A 21,376-nucleotide genomic window follows, 5' to 3' on the forward strand; every position below is an offset into this window, starting at 1 on the left:
GGTTGGATTGAAACCTGGTTATAAATATGGCTAGTATTTAAACCGTTTCCAAATTATGGTAACGTATCAAACATTTTGACACCCCTTGCCTCTTTTCAAATCAAGAGCTTGCTATCGTTACAGGAAGAATATCTATTGCATACTCAATTCGCCCTCTTTCCTCGCCTCAAACCCCATTGGATGAGGGCAAACCCAGAGGTCCTTCCCCTTTGTCTTCCAATGGGTTTTGAGAAGGGAGAGGACGCGAGGAGGATACAATTGAGATTATCCTGCTGTCTAGCACGCGCTCGGTAATGTGGTCAATTTGGCAGCAGATGGGGGCAATTATTATTGTAATTGATTAGTCTTTATTGTTTAAAATGTGCATAATTGGTTATGGAGGTACATATTTTTCTGCAGACAATATCTGAAATGCAGACTAAAATATTGCGAAATACAGGCAGACACGCACGCACCCTATCATATTATTGGGCTATAGTCATGACTAATATAATTAATTGTGATGACTAATGTAATGCATTCTTATTACTTCGTTGCAAACATCTGTTTTGTTGGGGCTCGTTTCCATGGACGTGGTTCATACCAATTCGAAACCAATAATACTGAAACTGAGTGTGTATACATTTCTTAATTATAGCATTTTACTCTATGCGTTACCAACACAATTACATCAAATAGTTGGGTATGTTTGGTTAAATACCCCTGGATGATTAAAAAAAGGGTTGGTATAAATGCACATCACCCCCCCCCGCTTTCACCCCTAGTGGTAGCGGCAGGAGGGTGCGTAGTCAGTTACAGCCTCCGCGGACAATCGACTCGAGGGAGGGAACATGTTGACATAAGGAAGGACTAGGGCTGTTTGTTAGGAGCGGCACAACCATGGACAAGACTGCCGTAGTAAAAGTCGGTGCCGCGGCCAGTGCCAGTGTATGTGCTCTGTTCGGTGGTGTGGTTCTCGCCCAGTACATGTTCGCCAAGAAGAAGAGAGCGGGAAAGAAAACGAAGATCATCGAGATGGTGAGTGGGCTCGCGCGTGCTGTTCATGTGTGTATTGCGCAGTCGCGGATGTTCCTAGAAATAACAAGGATGGTTTAGAGGTCATTATTTGCTAGGTAGCTATGGTGGTGTCACGAAAAGCTGTCCAAAATCTCGACATGACATTAAACTGATGCTGTTTGTCAGGTGGTGAAATTTGCCAGCTGATTTCGTGGTACAATGTTAAAATAATGTTGGTTCAATGGGTTGCAAAGTCCCTTCTGCTCTACTCAAGCCCCTTGTCCAAAATAAACAAGTCTTGAAGCCAAATTAGTGTCTCTATCAAAGAAGTTCAACTGGTATGTCAAAATACATGGTCCTTCTGTAGCTCAGTTGGTAGAGCATGGCGCTTGTAACGCAGAATGTATGCACACATGACTAAGTCGCTTTGGATAAAAGCGTCTGCTAAATGGCATTTATTATTAATTATTATTATTATTATATATACGGAGTTTACTGGTCAAGTGTGAGCTTTACTTTTCACATTGCTTGTCCTCAAGCATCATTGCTAGTTACATCTTGTGATTCTCTAAGGTCCATTCTCAATTTTAGGACATGTAGCCTACCACCTAGTCTCTACGAATCCGAGAGTGGCAGACAAATCTCTCCTCTCTAACATAAAGGCTCACTTTTTGTGATCAGTCCCATCACATGTCAGACTGTTGAATAAACTTCAGGTTAGGACAAAGTGATATGGAGGTGCTCAAACAAAAGAGATCAATACATAAAGAGAGAGTGGAACAGAGAGACCTACAGACATGGCATTTACAGTGAGATTGAGCTCGAGCAAACAACTGACACGGTTTTTAAACCAAGGGAAAGGAACTGTGATTGGGTAGGAAACGGGAGGAGGTGTGTCTTCTGATTGATGCTTAATTGGTGACTGATTTTCACCTGTGAGGGGAGAAGGAGCGAAAAGAACACATACACCTGTATCCGTAACATCGGTTAATTAAGATCAAATTCTTATTTACAATGACAGTATACCCCAGCCAAACTCAGGAGACGCTGGTCCAATTGTGTGCCGCCCGATGGAACTCCCAATCACGGCTGGATGTGAATCAGCCTGGATTTGAACCAGCAACTGTAGCAACTGCCTCTTGCACTGTGTTTATTATTATAGTGTCCCCAGCATGGGAAACTGATACAAAAACACACAGCCACTCCACAGTATCTAGTTGTAGCAGGCGTGCTCATGTTGCCTGATGTCCATGTCCCAGCCCACAGTGGTGTCCTGTTGGTCAATGTTGGCATCTACGACATGGTTGTGTTTGGGATTGAAATGGTCTCATGTATTCATCATTGGCCACTAGATTGCAGGCAAGAACATTAGTAGTGCTTCATGCTTGCTCTCAAGTAAATAAACATGTTCACTCCACTTTCTCCATGGGGAGATTGGCAATAGACAGTCTTGCTCAGTGCTGAACTGTTTTACTTCCTTTTGGACATCTTTTTCAGTTTGATCTATGTTGCTATTTTAGAGAAAATATTGTTACACTATGTTCTAGTTTTATGGTGTGTTTAAGATTCCACAAAATGTTCATTCGTGATCGTACTACTACAACGCTTTTAGTATTATTTTCAAAGTATTACTTTGACTCCAGCATAGACCCAGTGTCTTTACATTATGGTTAGGCCTAAACAATGTGTAGGAGCCGTTTTGGCCTGTTTGTGTTGTGTATGTGTTGTCTGTCAAGAGTTATTTTGACTTGTTTTGTACACTAGAGGGCACTATATGTTGAGGGTTACTGTGTGTGTGTGTTTTATGGGCGGAGGCACAGGTGAGAGGAGAGCGCATACAGTTCTTACCGTATCACAGATACAGCTTCTAGAATTGCATCTCTCTGCACCTATTTGTATAGGAATATGTGTAGTGGAGCTATTTACATTTGATTCTGTATGTGCAGTGAAAGGGAACTTCACCCAAGCTGATTTTTTTGTGGACGTGTTATGGACAGCTTTCTCCTGTGCCAGTGGCTTTTCATAGGGAATCGCCACTACAATGTGGTTAAGTCGCTCAACAAAGTCTCGGCTTAAATAGTCCAAGGAGGGGTGACCGACACAATAGAGTACAGGTGTATATTGCTGGATAAGTGACCTTGTTTGGCTGAGGTCACAAATGTTCTCTCTAGAGGTCGACCGATTATGATTTTTCAACGCCGATACCAATTATTGGTAATAATGACAATTGCAACAATACTGAATGAACACTTATTTTAACTTAATATAATACATCAATAAAATCAATTTAGCCTCAAGTAAATAATGAAACATTTTCAATTTGGTTTAAATAATGCAAAAACAAAGTGTTGGAGAAGAAAGTAAAAGTGCAATATGTGCCATGTAAGAAAGCTAATGTTTAAGTTCCTTGCTCAGAACATGAGAACATATGAAAGCTGGTGGTTCCTTTTAACATGAGTCTTCAATATTCCTAGGTAAGAAGTTTTAGGTTGTAGTTATTATAGGACTATTTCTCTCTATGATTTGTATTTCATATACCTTTGACTATTGGATGTTCTTATAGGCACTTTAGTATTGCCAGTGTAACAGTATAGCTTCCGTCCCTCCTCCTCGCCCCTACCTGGGCTCGAACCAGGAACACATCGACAACAGCCACCCTCGACATAGCGTTACCCATCGCTACACAAAAGCTGCGGCCCTTGCAGAGCAAGGGGAACAACTACTCCAAGTCTCAGAGCGAGTGACGTTTGAAACGCTATTAGCTATTAGTCTAAATATTGCTGTTACATTGCACAACCTTCAATGTTATGTCATAATTATGTAAAATTCTGGCAAATTAGTTCGCAATGAGCCCGGCGGCCCAAACTGTTGCATATACCCTGACTCTGCGTGCAATGAACGCAAGAGAAGTGACACAATTTCACCTGGTTAATATTACTTGCTAAACTTTCTTTTAGCTAAATATGCAGGTTTAAAAATATATACTTCTGTGTATTGAATTTAAGAAAGGCATTGATGTTTATGGTTAGGTACACGTTGGAGCAACGACAGTCCTTATTCGCGAATGAGCACAGCATTGATTATATGCAACACAGGACACGCTAGATGAACTAGTAGTAGTATCATCAACCATGTGTAGTTATAACTAGTGATTATGATTGATGGTTTTTTTATAAGATAAGTTTAATGCTAGCTAGCAACTTACTATGGCTTCTTACTGCATTCGCGTAACAGGCAGTCTCCTCGTAGAGTGCAATGAGAGGCAGGTGGTTAGCGCGTTGGACTAGTTAACTGTAAGGTTGCAAGATTGAATCCCCTAGCTGACAAGGTAAAAATCTGTCGTTCTGCCCCAGAACAAGGCAGTAAACCCACCGTTCCTAGGCCGTCATTGAAAATAAGAATGTGTTCTTAACTGACTTGCCACGTTAAATAGAGTTGTAAATTGGCATCCACAAATACCGATTTCCGATTGTTATGAAAACTTGAAATTGGCCCTAATTAGGCCCTAATTAATCGACCATTCCAATTAATCGGTGGACCTCCAGTTCTCTCTGACTTCTCCTGTGACACGGCAGGCTTATCCAGGGGCAACAGAGTTACAGCCTTCCTCCTTTGCGGAGAGGGAGTTTATCTACGACAGAGCGGACTGTCCATGTGCCTGTGCTGTGGTGATACTGTTAGCTGAAGAGCTCTTACAGCAGACACTGTCCACTTTACTGTCTACCTATTCGTATTTATGAGGCATGGCGTATAGGGCCAAGCGGATCTGGCTCTCTGTTTCTCTTACATACTTTCTTTCAAGGGGTAAGACCTCTAATAGGACCATTTCTACTGCACCCCTGAGCCAATACTATTTTAGGTTTTTCAGTGGGCACTACAAGTTAAGAGAAATGCATTCTAATGAGAATGTTATTAAGATATCATGAAATGTTCTGTGGCAATGTGGATGATACTTTGCCAAACTACATAGGGCCCAACCACAGCCCTACTTTAATCACAGAGCAGCACACGCAGCTTATCAGAACGCTGTGTCCAAGCCTGCCTGGCAAAGTCACCATTTTGGCTCAGTCAAAACTCTTGAAGTAAAATGTCAGCAGCATGCCCTCACAGCCCTCGTTAATGTATTTTTTTCTCTTCTGCCCTTGTTCCACATAGTAGGTCTTTATTTACATTTGTTGCAGAAATGTTCAGTATATTCTTACATTGACTGATTCACCCCAGATAACTTCTCTTCCCTATATTTGTGTAGGCATAATTCTGTCACAAATGCACAGGTAAATGGAAATGCATCAAAGCACCTGAATACAGACTACTACAAATGAACTCCAACTCTCGTACTCTGCTCCAGCTGTGTCCTCTATAACCTTTGACTTTGGTGAACAAGGCTGGGGGTGAGGATAAGACGCCCTCCACTGTAGAAAGGAATGTTGAGCCAGCACTTTCACGGATGTTGAAAAAGTTACAAACTGACAATGGGTTTTAAATTGTGTTATCCCAATGTATTTGATTTTTTTTCTTCGGGTGAGGCAGAATCGCCAATGGACTCCCTTTCAACACCTGATGTTTGAAGGTTTTTCCAAAGATGAAAATGTAGGCCTAGCCTATTTATGGGGGGGGGGGAGCATTTTAGATTGGGTGGAACTTGTTTTTGTATATCCTTGTTGTTTTAAATGTCTTATAAAAAAGACGACTGCATAAAGGTATCTGTTTTAAACATTTTGCTCCCAAGGCTTGGGTAGAGAGAGGTTGGATTTATCACCTACATATGATACCAGTGTCAGAAACTCAACAGTCACCATGGTAGTGGAAATGCAGCCCTGAATATGATTGGCCAGCCATTCCGTTGTCTAGTTATTTGATCAATGTTGATTGGATAGGTGTGTGTGTAGTCTTATTTTGGTGAGACGTGATTAGAACTCTCTACCTGAGTTGGGCCTATTGAAAGGTGGTATGTGACCCTGCAGCGGAGGTATGGTTTGTCATGTGCTAGGCCTAAATAATGACTGACTCCTAACTGACATTTCTGACTTGCTGATTGGCAAGTCAGAAATGTCAGAGTTCCGACTAGTGTGTGAATGCGGCATATAACCTACAGGGGGAAAAACTCAGATGGCTTCTCATTGGCGGAGAGCAGATTTGATGAACCATGACCCTTTGACCCTGGGTATTCCATAGCCACGCACACACAAACATGTGGGACAGGGTAGGGGTCTTGAAATGTGTGTGCTCAGTGTTGGTGGAGAAATGCACCGCAGGGTTTCGTCCCTGGCCTTGCAATAATCCAGACAAGTGGGAGGGCTGTTTCTGTTGCATCATGTGATTGTAATGGATTCCAGTTACAGTACCTCTATTAAAAGCTGAGGGGTCAAAGGTAAACTACTGCCACGGGGCGATTCCATGTCCCCTCATCTACTTGCCTTCTCTGTGTGGGTGTGTTAAGACATGTTAATTTAATCTTTGTGTGTCCTGTGTTTATGACGTAAATTGAAGTGGTGTGTGAGTTGTTCATTTGCGTGTCAGTGCGTCACTGGCCTGTTACAAAGGGGAGGGATTATCTAGTCTAATCTATTTTGGGTGACGCCCCCTCTGTTGCGTTGCCTATATAAGCCCTTTGCTGACAGAGAACCTTTTCTTCACTCCCTTCACTTGTTTTGTGCAAGACCAGAGGAAAAGGTACGTGTGTGTGTGCTGTTGGTCCGAGCCCTGCTGTTAGCACCAGCTACAAATTGCTCTGGAGGGTCAGACAATGACTATGCTACAAATGTGTTATTTATGTTTGTGTTTAGAGTTGGAGAAAGGATGAACTGAATGCATGAAAGATGGGAATTCATGGATTATTATGGTGTCTATACTGTAAAATATCATTAGAGGACAGTGTGTTAATAGTTGATAGTTGTAAATGGGTATGACTGGTATTTGGCTCAACGCGTGTGTGGATTCTGCTCTCCCTTTCCACTAACTAAGTTTATACCTAATATTCAAGAATGAGTTACATAGGTGGGGTCTAAGTGTTTTTAAAATGGAAGAATGTTGTCAATGTAGCCTATGCATCTGGAACGGTGTATTTCTTAAAGACATTACGACGCATGACATTGCGTCAACAACTCAAATGTACCAAAGGAGAGGGTGTTCTGTTACATGGATCAGACCCAGTGGTGTGGTGTGAGAGGGTTGTAAAGAAGGGGGGTGAAGGGGTTCCTAACTTGAACCTACATCCCAGTCATAACGTCCACTGATACCACAGAACAGTCTTGGTACACTATTGCATACCACTGATGGGTGTGTGTGTGTGTGTGTGTGTGTGTGTGTGTGTGTGTGTGTGTGGGTGCAAAGTTGTTTGTTGATGGGGTGTGGGCTATTTTGATACTCAAACACACTCTGGTGAAGGAATACCCAGGTATCTAGTTTACACCCCTGATCTTTCCCAGCTCCACCCCCCTTCAGTCAAGGTTTTATTAGCAACCTTAAAAATACACTCAAGGGGAGAAAAGGGTGCGCGCACACACACCAGCTGAAGGTCGTATTTATGCTTTGTTACATTCCTGCCCTGACATGTCAACAGGGCTTCAACTGCGCTATGGATCACTCTCTCATTTCTCCACCTGAACCTAATTCGTTGCCTGATCATTAGCCTAATATTGTAGTTAGACCACCAAGTCAAGTAGCGACGATTCAATAGAACATATTGGTGTCTGCAGCCCTGTAATTTGTTTGTGGTTCAGGTCTCCTCCCTCCTGGCCTGGGGCTTGTTTGGGTGGTGGTCAGTTATGTACGGAAGAAGGATCCATAACATCAGCTGTTCCACTGCTATGGCCCTGGGGAGATGGGGGGGCTGAGGCACGAGGGGTGTTGTGATATCCAGTTAGTCTACTCCTGACTCCTCTTACATTGGCCCCAAAAAATGACTGTGCTCTTTTAAACTCGACCCGCACCCCACCAAATACTAACCATAGGCCCAACTCAGGTTAACCTCAACACTTAATTTTATTATTGACTCCTCCTCCCTCCGGAGGGGTCTTCTTTTCAATGATTGATTTAAAAAATGTATTGATTCAGTGATGGGTGTTACATGCTACTTGTAGTAGTGTATATTAGAAGCATGCTTAATGATCTCTTTCTGTGTCTTTCTCCATCTCTCAGATGCCAGAGTTTGAGAAGAACACGGTCCACATGAGGGATCCAGAGCGGGTGGAACGGATCATCTGTGACATGATTAAGGGTGGCGCCTCCAAACTGCAGGTACAGTAGGAGGGGAAGGGTGTGCAAAGAGGAATGGGCCGTTCGTATTGGCTGAACAGTGACACCCTGTGGTGACAGTATGATGACCAGAGTTATCACTGACTCCCCTCCATGGCTCTCCTGGTTTGATTTCAGGTCATCACTGACTTTGACATGACGTTAAGCCGGTTCGCAGTCAACGGCAAACGCTGCCCCACGTGTCATAGTAAGTACAACATAAAACCAGCTCAACATTCACTGGGATTCTAAATAAGTTACCTGCCTATGACTGTCTCTGGCCTATCCATCTGACCAAAGTCCTCCTTTCCACATAGATATCATTGACAACTGCAAGCTTGTCACCGAAGATTGTAGGACCAAGGTTTGTTTGATGTTACTATTGCTTAATAGTATTTGTAGGTGTCACGAAAGCACGTGTTAATGCTAATTGATTTTCTGTCTGTCTTTTAGTTACTGGAGCTTAAGAACACATATTACCCCATAGAGATCGACCCCCATCTAACGATGGAGGAGAAGTATCCATTTATGGTAGAATGGTGAGTAGACGCATGGACACGTGCGCACACACATACCGTTGCTCTCGCTAAGGCCCAATGTGTGTGTGTGTTGACAGGTACTTTAAGTCCCACACATTACTGGTGGAGCAGAGGCTACAGAAGGACAAACTCTCGGAGGTGGTGAGAGACTCGGACGCCTGCCTGAGGTAAGACCTGATATAAATAATGTGAATTAATTTAAACTACAGAAAGCCGCTCAGGACACAAGTTGAGCCAGAGTGGCCGTTATTGCCGCTTCATAAACACGAGCTCTACGAAATATTATTTATTTCTGCCTGTGAATAATTTTCGTTCATATAAGCTGGATGTCTGTCCCACAGAGGGCTATGAGTGGTTTTAATGCTTACATGTCTGTCCCAAAGGGAGGGCTATGAGTGGTTTTAATGCTTACATGTCTGTCCCACAGGGAGGGCTATGAGTGGTTTTAATGCTTACATGTCTGTCCCACAGGGAGGGCTATGAGTGGTTTTAATGCTTACATGTCTGTCCCACAGGGATGGTTATGAGTGGTTTTAATGCTTACATGTCTGTCCCACAGGGAGGGTTATGAGTGGTTTTAATGCTTACATGTCTGTCCCACAGGGAGGGTTATGAGTGGTTTTAATGCTTACATGTCTGTCCCACAGGGATGGTTATGAGTGGTTTTAATGCTTACATGTCTGTCCCACAGGGATGGTTATGAGTGGTTTTAATGCTTACATGTCTGTCCCACAGGGAGGGTTATGAGTGGTTTTAATGCTTACATGTCTGTCCCACAGGGATGGTTATGAGTGGTTTTAATGTTTACATGTCTGTCCCACAGGGATGGTTATGAGTGGTTTTAATGCTTACATGTCTGTCCCACAGGGATGGTTATGAGTGGTTTTAATGCTTACATGTCTGTCCCACAGGGAGGGTTATGAGTGGTTTTAATGCTTACATGTCTGTCCCACAGGGAGGGTTATGAGTGGTTTTAATGCTTACATGTCTGTCCCACAGGGAGGGTTATGAGCCGTTCTTTGACCGTCTCCAGCAGCACAACGTGCCCGTGTTCATCTTCTCAGCGGGTCTGGGAGACGTCCTGGAGGAGATCATCCACCAGGCGGGGGTCTACCACCCCAACGTCAAGGTGGTGTCCAACTTCATGGACTTCGATGAGAATGTACGTCCCCCCCCCCCTGTCCCTCGAGGAGAGCTTGGTACATGCTGAGGATAGGCCTGCGTTTCTGAGTGTTGATAAACCTGATTAAAAAAAGCTATGGTTCTACCTGGGTGTATGCATTGCATTGCATTGCAGTTGCATCAGTTGGCTCAGTTCCATTTAAACTCAAGTATTTTTCTTCTCTCAGGGTGAGCTGAAGGGCTTCAAGGGAGAGCTGATCCATGTGTTCAACAAGCACGACGGCGCCCTGCGCAACACTGAGTACTTCAAACAGGTGAAGGACAACTGTAACATCGTGTTGCTGGGAGACTCGTTAGGTGACCTCAACATGGCTGACGGCGTGCCCAACGTGGAGAACATCCTCAAGATCGGCTTCCTCAATGACAAGGTGCCCGCAACCCCTCCCCTCCCCCCATCGCCAGTCTTCAACTCTATCTGCTCCCATCACCAGCTAAATTACTGCATATGAATAGTCTGAAGATGTGACTGAAATGAAAAGTATGAGATTATGTGCTGTGTGTCAATGTGCATCGTAACTCTTCTCTCTTCCCTGGCAGGTGGAGGAGCGTTTGGAGAAATATCTGGACTCTTATGACATCGTCTTGGTAAAGGACGAGACTCTAGAAGTGCCCAATTCTATCCTTCAGAAGATCCTATAACTCATCCCCTCTCCACATCAGACTGACACACTTCCCCCAAACCCATGGAAAATGAACCGACCTCTGAACCCCCAGACGGACGTTACTGGCCCCCGCCACTGACTCACAGCCCCTCGACATACACTCGCTCCATAGGCACGCCTCTGCCACCAACCATAGGGTCACGGTTGGGTACTGGATGTTCCCTTCCCCTCTTCATGAAGACATTTATTCTCCTCTCAATGAACTATTTTAAAGGACACAGCTTCAGTCTTTGTCTGTCTGCAACCTTGTCGTTGTCCTCCCCCCCTTGTCGTTGTCCTCCCCCCCAAAAAATGCTAACTAAATATTTTTATAATTTGTGTGTAATTGTTCATATTTTTTATATTGTAATGCTTGTATCAGCTTGCAAGTCATAAACCGAGCATCCACACAAGAACACAGCGACGTCTTTGGAACAGTCCTAGCATGCATTTCACCACACTACGTCACCTTGCATTGTGCAACAGCTTGGCTACAGGAATCAATGTAGGTCTGAAAAATAACGTGAACCTGTTTATGGGTGAACCATACTCAGACATTGGTATGAATGTTATCAGTGGTTTTATGGATGTAGTAATGGATTCTGTCTTGCACAAGAAAAGCCATGTCTGCATCTCTATCAGTTGTTTCACATGGTGACTTTGCTACTGTAGCCACACTAGAAAGTAGCACTTTATTTTACAAGAGTACTAACACTGCACATTTTTATGTGCCATTTAAATATACTGCATGGGTTATAAGATACCTTATGGTGCTTATATCAAGAAATTTCGTTCTGCCCCTGAACAAGGCAGTTAACCCACTGTTCCTAGGCAGTCATTGTAAATAAGAATTTGTTCTCAACTGTCTTGTCTAGTTAAATAAAGGTAAAAAATACAAATTTAATCAAGAAATTAAACAATTGTCAATGATGGTTGCGATAATAGTAGTAACTAGTGGTGCTAAAGATTTTCATAAGTTAGTTACTGTTAATGTAACTGACTTTATGAATGATATAGTGTCAAATAAAGTGCTACCAAAGAAGTCATTACACAGAGGAAAAGTAGCCTACTCAATAGGCAGTATATTACAAGAGAACACCATTGGGTAAAGCACCTTGGTCTGTGGCCCAGCAACATTCAATAAGATTCATTCATATGTTGTTTAACTTGGCCTTTTATCCACACCCATTGACCATTTTTATTTTGTGGTTCAAATTTTAACTCTACCTCAAGCTTGGAAATGCTTATTCACCCCCTTAAGTTTCTCAGTTTTGTCTTGCACATGTTTGACGTTTTATATTTAAAATGTTAGCGTTTTAAACGTGCTGCTACACCTGCATGTTGCCTTTTAACTTCAGATTTGTCTAATGAACAACGGGGGAAATAACTTGTGAATAAAACTTGTCAAATAACAGATGGTGTTTTCTGTTCAACTGTACGATCAAGCTTGTGTTGGGATTGTGGGTGAAAGCAAGATGTAATACCAAAATGGACCTCTAGAGAACGCCAAAGTCCAGTTAAATATAACATTTCACTGCAGTACCAAAAGACCTGTCTGCAAAATCCATACTTACGTGGCATACTTGTTCTGGGCTGTTTTGTATTTTATTCATCTGGCTCGTTGGTCTAGGGGTATGATTCTCGCTTAGGGTGCGAGAGGTCCCGGGTTCAAATCCCGGACGAGCCCTACTTTTACTAAAATACGAAACTGAATGACTGACAAAAGTTATTGTGATAACAGTGTAATAAAAACACTAACGTGTAAAACATTAAGGATCTACAAGAAATCACTGAGTTCCATTATGCACAAGGCAGATTATTGAGAATTTGGTTGCAAGTATATCCTTATAATACAGCTTCCATTCCAAATATTAATATTGGATGTTCCATTTAATTGCTATATTACCCTCAAATTTAAATGTCACACGAACAAGTACAGCGAAATTCCTTTCTTGCACACTCAATACCCAACAGTGCAATATTGTAAAACTAGAAGAAAAAAAACACGAGAAATAAGAAATATGCATCAAACGTGTGTATATATAAGCAATTAAGGGTCATTATAAAAGATGTTGAGCGACATGTTTAATGTGCAATCGCATGTGATTAGATTGAGACCATTTAACCTCCTTTCACCTGAACGTCTGTAGTCTCGTGCACCAGACGAGAACGTCTGTGGAGAATAAAAACTCAGTTTCCCATAAACCTGTGGGTTTGTGCGTTTCTGATCATGCGCTTAAGTACTAAAGTCCATCGTTAGTGTCACTGCTATGACAACAGGCTTCAAGCAAGTTGATGAGGCACACGTAAAATGTGATTTAAAAAAAATCTGAACTGCGAACCACAGACAGGCTCGTCTTGTTAGAGGTAAAAGGAGGCACGTTTAGAATTTGCATATGTCGCTGGAATGTTGAAACTAGACGCTTGTTAGTCTCCAAGCCAGGCACAAGCACAGCCAGTGTTAATTAGTCAGCTAACGTTAACTGACTTCGCTCGAGGTGTTTCCTGGCTGGCTAGTTTGCTACCTGTAGAGAATCATGTACGTCGTCCAGTTTAGTTCGTTTTTGTTCTGTTTATAACTATTTTCAACATATGGACAATGCTTGCCCGCAAACCCTACTAACGTTAGCTACCTAGCTTAATCAACAGATTATGCACGTTGATGTTGCTAGCTAGATACTAAGGTTAGATCTAGCTAGTTATGTGGAAATCATTCTATTCACCTCTAATGAAATGGAGTCGGAGCTCTGCTGAAATGCATGGCACACCTGGATAATGTTTAATTATGATGTGGTTGATTGCAGAATGTTGGCTGTGCTTTACTGTCGGTCAATATATGAAAAGGGGCTGTTGAAAGGTCTTGGCCGTGATAGAGTCAAGTAGGCAGGTGGTATAAGGCTATAGGCATATATTCCACTTGTGTAATCTTTCAAAATCGAAATAATAGGGCTATCATTTGAATGGTTATATATGGTCTTGGTGTAGAGGGATGAAGGGATTCTCTGTGGATTAACTGTCCATTCCACCTGCTCAGCAGTTGACAATGGGGAAATCTGCTTGGCCCATGCTCTGATACAATCCCTGATCATGTGACTCAGCTGTCATTGGTTAGTGTAACAGGGGTTTACGGTCAGTGTCACACACGGACCACTGTCCAAACCTCCCTCTGGGTTCCGGAGTCAAAGAAACATCAGCATGAAGCCTAATATAGGTCTCCTGTAAGACCACTGTCCAAACCTCCCTCTGGGTTCCAGAGTCAAAGGAACATCAGCATGAAGCCTAATATAGGTCTCCTGTAAGAGGTCGGCGTTAATCCCCTGCAATAAAAGCAGATGATCAGTGAATTACCAGACACACACACGCTAGCTTGATAAAGCACTACAAATCTGAGGCTGGCACCCATTACACTTAGAGTGAGTTAAAGTAGGCTTAGAAAGATCATGCCATACAGGAGACTTGGTGGAATACATGAAAGCCAACTCTTCCAATCGTTTCATCTTTCCATTTGGTTCCAAGTGGGGTAGACAAACAGCAGGTATCAGCCATATTGCTTTCACCTGTCCATTATGATGAGTGTCAGTCACATGTGGAAGACTGACAAGCAGTATTATGGTGTCCACTAGAGGGGCGATATGACTCTCAGTGTCTGTCTGTCTGTCTGTCTCCTTTTTTTTTTTTATTTCACCTTTATTTAACCAGGTAGGCTAGTTGAGAACAAGTTCTCATTTGCAACTGCGACCTGGCCAAGATAAAGCATAGCAGTGTGAACAGACAACACAGAGTTACACATGGAGTAAACAATTAACTAGTCAATAACACAGTAGAAAAAAATGGGCAATCTATATACAATGTGTGCAAAAGGCATGAGGAGGTAGGCGAATAATACAATTTTGCAGATTAACACTGGAGTGATAAATGATCAGATGGGCATGTACAGGTAGAGATATTGGTGATATTGGTGTGCAAAAGAGCAGAAAAGTAAATAAATAAAAACAGTATAAAAACAGTATGGGAATGAGGCAGGTGAATAAGGGTGAGCTATTTACCTATAGACTATGTACAGCTGCAGCGATCGGTTAGCTGCTCGGATAGCTGATGTTTGAAGTTGGTGAGGGAGATAAAAGTCTCCAACTTCAGCGATTTTTGCAAATTCGTTCCAGTCACAGGCAGCAGAGTACTGGAACGAAAGGCGGCCAAATGAGGTGTTGGCTTTAGGGATGATCAGTGAGATACACCTGCTGGAGCGCGTGCTACGGATGGGTGTTGCCATCGTGACCAGTGAACTGAGATAAGGCGGAGCTTTACCTAGCATGGACTTGTAAATGACCTGGAGCCAGTGGGTCTGGCGAAATATGTAGTGAGGGCCAGCCGACTAGAGCATACAAGTCGCAGTGGTGGGTGGTATAAGGTGCTTTAGTGACAAAACGGATGGCACTGTGATAGACTGCATCCAGTTTGCTGAGTAGAGTGTTGGAAGCCATTTTGTAGATGACATCGCCGAAGTCGAGGATCGGTAGGATAGTCAGTTTTACTAGGGTAAGCTTGGCAGCGTGAGTGAAGGAGGCTTTGTTGCGGAATAGAAAGCCGACTCTGGATTTGATTTTTGATTGGAGATGTTTGATGTGAGTCTGGAAGGAGAGTTTGCAGTCTAGCCAGACACCTAGGTACTTATAGATGTCCACATATTCAAGGTTGGAACCATCCAGGGTGGTGATGCTAGTCGGGCATGCAGGTGCAGGCAGCGATCGGTTGAAAAGCATGCATTTGGTTTTACTCGCGTTTAAGAGCAGTTGGAGGCCACGGAAGGAGTGCTGTATGGCATTGAAGCTCGTTTGGAGGTTTGATAGCACAGTGTCCAATGACGGGCCGAAAGTATATAGAATGGTGTCGTCTGCGTAGAGGTGGATCAGGGAATCGCCCGCGGCAAGAGCAACATCATTGATATATACAGAGAAAAGAGTCGGCCCGAGAATTGAACCCTGTGGCACCCCCATAGAGACTGCCAGAGGACCGGACAGCATGCCCTCTGATTTGACACACTGAACTCTGTCTGCAAAGTAATTGGTGAACCAGGCAAGGCAGTCATCCGAAAACCGAGGCTGTTGAGTCTGCCGATAAGAATTTGGTGATTGACAGAGTCGAAAGCCTTGGCGAGGTCGATGAAGACGGCTGCACAGTACTGTCTTTTATCGATGGCGGTTATGATATCATTTAGTACCTTGAGTGTGGCTGAGGTGCACCCGTGACCGGCTCGGAAACCAGATTGCACAGCGGAGAAGGTACGGTGGGATTCGAGATGGTCAGTGACCTGTTTGTTGACTTGGCTTTCGAAGACCTTAGATAGGCAGGGCAGGATGGATATAGGTCTATAGCAGTTTGGGTCCAGGGTGTCTCCTCCTTTGAAGAGGGGGATGACTGCGGCAGCTTTCAATCCTTGGGGATCTCAGACGATATGAAAGAGAGGTTGAACAGGCTGGTGATAGGGGTTGCGACAATGGCGGCAGATAGTTTCAGAAATAGCGGGTCCAGATTGTCAAGCCCAGCTGATTTGTACGGGTCCAGGTTTTGCAGCTCTTTCAGAACATCTGCTATCTGGATTTGGGTAAAGGAGAACCTGGAGAGGCTTGGGTGAGGAACTACGGGGGGGCGGAGCTGTTGGCCGAGGTTGGAGTAGCCAGGCGGAAGGCATGGCCAGCCGTTGAGAAGTGCTTATTGAAGTTTTCGATAATCATGGATTTATCGGTGGAGACCGTGTTTCCTAGCCTCAGTGCAGTGGGCAGCTGAGAGGAGGTGCTCTTGTTCTCCATGGACTTCACAGTGTCCCAGAACTTTTGGAGTTGGAGCTACAGGATGCAAACTTTTGCCTGAAGAAGCTGGCCTTAGCTTTCCTGACTGACTGCGTGTATTGGTTCCTGACTTCCCTGAACAGTTGCATATCACGGGGGCTATTCGATGCTATTGCAGTCCGCCACAGGATGTTTTTGTGCTGGTCGAGGGCAGTCAGGTCTGGGGTGAACCAAGGGCTGTATCTGTTCTTGGTTCTGCATTTTTGAACGGAGCATGCTTATCCAAAATGGTGAGGAAGTTACTTTTAAAGAATGACCAGGCATCCTCAACTGACGGGATGAGGTCAATGTCCTTCCAGGATACACGGGCCAGGTCGATTAGAAAGGCCTGCTCACAAAAGTGTTTTAGGGAGCGTTTGACAGTGATGAGGGGTGGTCGTTTGACTGCGGCTCCGTGGCGGATACAGGCGATGAGGCAGTGATCGCTGAGATCCTGGTTGAAGACAGCGGAGGTATATTTGGAGGGCCAGTTGGTCAGGATGACGTCTATGAGGGTGCCCTTGTTTACAGAGTTAGGGTTGTACCTGGTGGGTTCCTTGATGATTTGCGTGAGATTGAGGGCATCTAGCTTAGATTGTAGGACTGCCGGGGTGTTAAGCATATCCCAGTTTAGGTCACCTAACAGGACAAACTCTGAAGCTAGATGGGGGCGATCAATTCACAAATGGTGTCCAGGGCACAGCTGGGAGCTGACGGGGGTCGGTAGCAGGCGGCAACAGTGAGAGACTTGTTTCTGGAGAGAGTAATTTTCAAAATTAGTAGTTCAAACTGTTTGGGTATGGACCTGGAAAGTATGACATTACTTTGCAGGCTATCTCTGCAGTAGACTGCGACTCCGCCCCCTTTGGCAGTTCTATCTTGACGGAAGATGTTATAGTTGGGTATGGAAATCTCTGAATTTTTGGTGGCCTTCCTGAGCCAGGATTCAGACACGGCAAGGACATCAGGGTTAGCAGAGTGTGCTAAAGCAGTGAGTAAAACAAACTTAGGGAGGAGGCTTCTGATGTTGACATGCATAAAACCAAGACTTTTTCGATCACAGAAGTCAACAAATGAGGGTACCTGGGGACATGCAGGGCCTGGGTTTACCTCCACATCACCCGCGGAACAGAGAAGGAGTAGTATGAGGGTGCGGCTAAAGGCTATCAAAACTGGTCGCCTAGAGCGTTGGGGGCAGAGGATAAGAGGAGCAGGTTTCTGGGCATGGTAGAATATATTCAGGGCATAATGCGCAGACAGGGGTATGGTGGGGTGCGGGTACAGCGGAGGTAAGCCCAGGCACTGGGTGATGATGAGAGAGGTTGTATCTCTGGACATGCTGGTTGTAATGGGTGAGGTCACCGCATGTGTGGGGGGTGGGACAAAGGAGGTAACAGGGGTATGCAGAGTGGATCTAGGGGCTCCATTGTGAACTAAAACAATGATAACTAACCTGAACAACAGTATACAAGGCATATTGACATTTGGGAGAGACATACAGCGAGGTATACAGTAATCACAGGTGTTGAATTGGGAAAGCTAGCTAAAAACAGTAGGCGAGGCTAATCAGCTAGCACAACAAACAGCAGGTAAAATGGCGTTGACTAGGCAACTGGGTCGACAGATAAAACAAACAAGCAGAATGGAGTACCGTGATTAATGGACAGTCCAGCGTGCGTCAGCTATGTAGCCAAGAGATCAGTGTCCAGGGGGCAGCGGTGGATGGGCAGGGAAGCTGGGCTGGCGAGTGTTATCCAGGTTTAGAAAAAAAACTAACAATGACTAAATAGCTTGTAGCTAGTTAGCTGGTTAGCGTCTGGAGGTTCTTGAGTGTGTCATAAAAATAAAATAAAAATTAAAGGTGATAGCGATTCCGTATCACAGTGGGTGATGCAGGTTTCCGGAAGGTATAAACAAAAAATAAAAATCAAAGAGAGATAGAAAGTAAATGGGTTCAGAGTGTTTAGAACGCAGTGAGCCAGATGGTTAGCAGGCCTGTGCTAACAAGCTAACAGTTCGTAGGCCCGGGCTAGACAAGCTAACCGTTAGCAGGCCGAATTAGCAAGCAGGGAGATAGCGAGGGCTAGAGAGCTAACCTTTGGGGGACGTCGCGATGGGGTGAGTCTGTTTATTCCTCTTCTTGCGGTGACATCGACAGACCGGTTGTGGGCCCGGGTAATTGTAGCCCAGGATTATGCTACAGGAGCTCTAATGCGCTGGGTGAGCTGGAGACACAGCGTTTCAGAAAGCTCGCGGGCCTTGGCCAGCAGATGGATCTTTGGCGATGTCGCAACGAAAAAGCCTGTTGAAACCACCTCGGACGATTATGTCGGCGGACCAGTCGTGATGGATCGGCGGGGCTCCGTGTCGGCAGTAAAGGGTCCAGGCCAATTGGCAAAAGAGGTATTGTTGGGCCTCTTCGGCTAGTCGGGAGATGGGCTTAGCTCAAGGCTAACTGTAGCTTGTTTTGGGACAGAGACGTTAGCCAGGAGTAGCCACTCGGATTGCAGCTAGCTAGTTGCGATGATCCGGTGTAAAGGTTCAGAGCTTGCGGTAGGAATCCGGAGATGTGGTAGAGAAAGAGCAGTCTGATATGCTCTGGGTTGATGTCGCGCTGGTGTCCTAGTTAGCTTTGAAGACCGCTAGCAATGGCTAACTGAGTAGTAGCTAGTTAGCTGGCTAGCTTCTGACGGTTCTAAAGTAAAGTATAGAAAAAGCAGATCCGTACCACATTGGGTGATGCGGGTTGCAGGAGAGTATATTCAGCTCTAGTTTGAAAGTGAGATTAAAATATGTACGAAATATATACAGAAAAAAAAACGAAGAAAACTATATTTACACTAGACAGGACGGGACAAGACAAAACACACGTCCGATTGCTACGCCATCTTGGATTTTTTTTTTTTTTTTTTTTTTTTTTTGCAGGAGCATGTCTCTGTTCAAGGCGTGTGATTGGTGGGCCGAGGTGCTGGGCGAGGGGGAGGAGTTTGACCAGGGATGCCTGTGTGTCGGAGATGTGGACAGCATGGTGAGAAGGTGTGGGGTTGTGGTGTGTCTGACTGCACTCTGCACTACAAAGACATTGTTCACTAATAGACCAAAAAACAAACAATGAGAGTGAAAGTGCCCCTGGTACCATAGTCTTATTTACATGCACAAATTAGATTTGTTAATTGTCTGATTGACTTACTGATTGACTTAACTTCCTGGATCTTTATTACCACGTTTAAAACATACCATTTACCCTCTCGATATAAAGCACATACACTGAGTGTACAAAACATTAAGAACACCTTCCTAATATTGAGTTGCACCCCCCTCTTTGCCCTCAGAACAGCCTCAATTCATCGGGGCATAGACTCTACAAGGTGTCGAAAGCATTCCACTGGGATGCTGGCCCATGTTGAATCCAATGCTTCCCAGAGTTGTCAAGTTGACAACACTTTCGACACCTTGTATGGTGGTCCTTTGGGTGGTGGACTATTCTTGATACACACAGGAAACTGTTGAGTGATGAAAAACCCAGCAGTATTGCAGTTCTTGACACAAACCGGTGTGCCTGGCACCTACTACCATACCCTGTTCAAAGGCACTTAAATCTTTTGTCTTGCCCATTCACACATGAACAATTCATGTCTCAATTGTGTCAAGGCTTAAAACTCCTTCTTTAAACTGTCTCATCCCCTTCATCTACACTGATTTGAAGTGGATTTAACAAGTGACATCAATAAGGGATCATAGCTTTCACCTGGAATCAACTGGTCAGTCTGTCATGGAAAGAACAGGTTTTCTTAATGTTTTGTACAACGAAGGGAGCAATATGAGACCATACCACAATGTCTAAGCTGAGGAAGTATATCCTGTAGATAAGATAGTGGTGGGCAACTACATGGGCATGCTGCGGGTCTTCTCCCCCCACCCTGCCAAGCCTGGAGAGCCCGGCCCCCAGCCAGCTACTGGAGGTGCAGCTCAGAGACCCCGTCATCCAGGTTGAAGTGGGCAGGTTTTTCTCGTAAGTACCAGGGCACACCCTCCTACTGCTCAAATAGTATGCTACATGCACCTGCTGCTCAAATAGCATGCTACATGCACCTGCTGCTCAAATAGTATGCTACACGCACCTGCTGCTCAAATAGTATGCTACATGCACCTGCTGCTCAAATAGTATGCTACATGCACCTGCTGCTCAAATAGTATGCTACATGCACCTGCTGCTCAAATAGTATGCTACATGCACCTGCTGCTCAAATAGTATGCTACATGCACCTGCTGCTCAAATAGTATGCTACATGCACCTGCTGCTCAAATAATATGCTACATGCACCTGCTGCTCAAATAGTATGCTACACGCATCTGCTGCTCAAATAGTATGCTACACGCACCTGCTGCTCAAATAGTATGCTACATGCACCTGCTGCTCAAATAGTATGCTACACGCATCTGCTGCTCAAATAGTATGCTACACGCATCTGCTGCTCAAATAGTATGCTACACGCACCTGCTGCTCAAATAGTATGCTACATGCACCTGCTGCTCAAATAGTATGCTACATGCACCTGCTGCTCAAATAGTATGCTACATGCACCTGCTGCTCAAATAGTATGCTACACGCATCTGCTGCTCAAATAGCATGCTACACGCATCTGCTTCTCAAATAGTATGCTACATGCACCTGCTGTTCTGGGATGTATGCTTATGATGCTATCACTGACTGTAAGCAATCCAGGCTGTATCACAACCGGCCGTGATTGGGAGTCCCATAGTGCGGCGCAGAATTGGCCCAACGTCGTCCGAGTTTGGCCGGTGTAGGCCGTCATTGTAAATAAGAATTTGTTCTTAACTGACTTGCCTAGTTAAATAAAGGTCACTCAGTCATTGTGTTAATACTGCCTTTTCTCTTCCCCCCTCTCTGGTATTCTGGCACTCAGAAGTGTGACCTGGAATTGCAGGTCAAATG

General features: G+C 44.4%; 1 protein-coding gene, 1 non-coding gene and 1 pseudogene across 3 annotated transcripts; all 3 read left to right on the forward strand.

The window, feature by feature from the left end:
• The first annotated feature begins 284 nt into the window (after positions 1-284).
• On the forward strand, positions 285-12,008 carry nt5c3a (5'-nucleotidase, cytosolic IIIA). Of its 2 annotated transcripts, none has more exons than XM_035746026.2 (9): positions 285-1,017; positions 8,137-8,235; positions 8,371-8,440; positions 8,550-8,596; positions 8,686-8,771; positions 8,849-8,938; positions 9,771-9,933; positions 10,121-10,321; positions 10,491-12,008. In XM_035746026.2, the coding sequence occupies exons 1-9, from the start codon at positions 880-882 to the stop codon at positions 10,590-10,592; spliced, it is 996 nt and encodes a 331-aa protein (XP_035601919.1). In that variant the 5' UTR covers positions 285-879; the 3' UTR covers positions 10,593-12,008. The 2 variants fall into 2 exon arrangements, with proteins under 2 accessions (XP_035601919.1, XP_035601920.1); XM_035746027.2 differs by lacking the exon at positions 285-1,017 and adding an exon at positions 6,528-6,669.
• A 201-nt stretch (positions 12,009-12,209) lies between these two features.
• trnap-agg (transfer RNA proline (anticodon AGG)) lies at positions 12,210-12,281 on the forward strand. Its single transcript has one exon. It is a non-coding gene; the product is annotated as a tRNA-Pro (tRNA).
• Positions 12,282-12,826: 545 nt separating this feature from the next.
• LOC118364470 (protein PTHB1-like) overlaps positions 12,827-21,376 on the forward strand; it is a 99,730-nt pseudogene continuing 91,180 nt past the window's right edge.

This window comes from Oncorhynchus keta, chromosome 31 (genome assembly GCF_023373465.1).
Source record: "Oncorhynchus keta strain PuntledgeMale-10-30-2019 chromosome 31, Oket_V2, whole genome shotgun sequence".
NCBI lineage: Eukaryota > Metazoa > Chordata > Actinopteri > Salmoniformes > Salmonidae > Oncorhynchus > Oncorhynchus keta.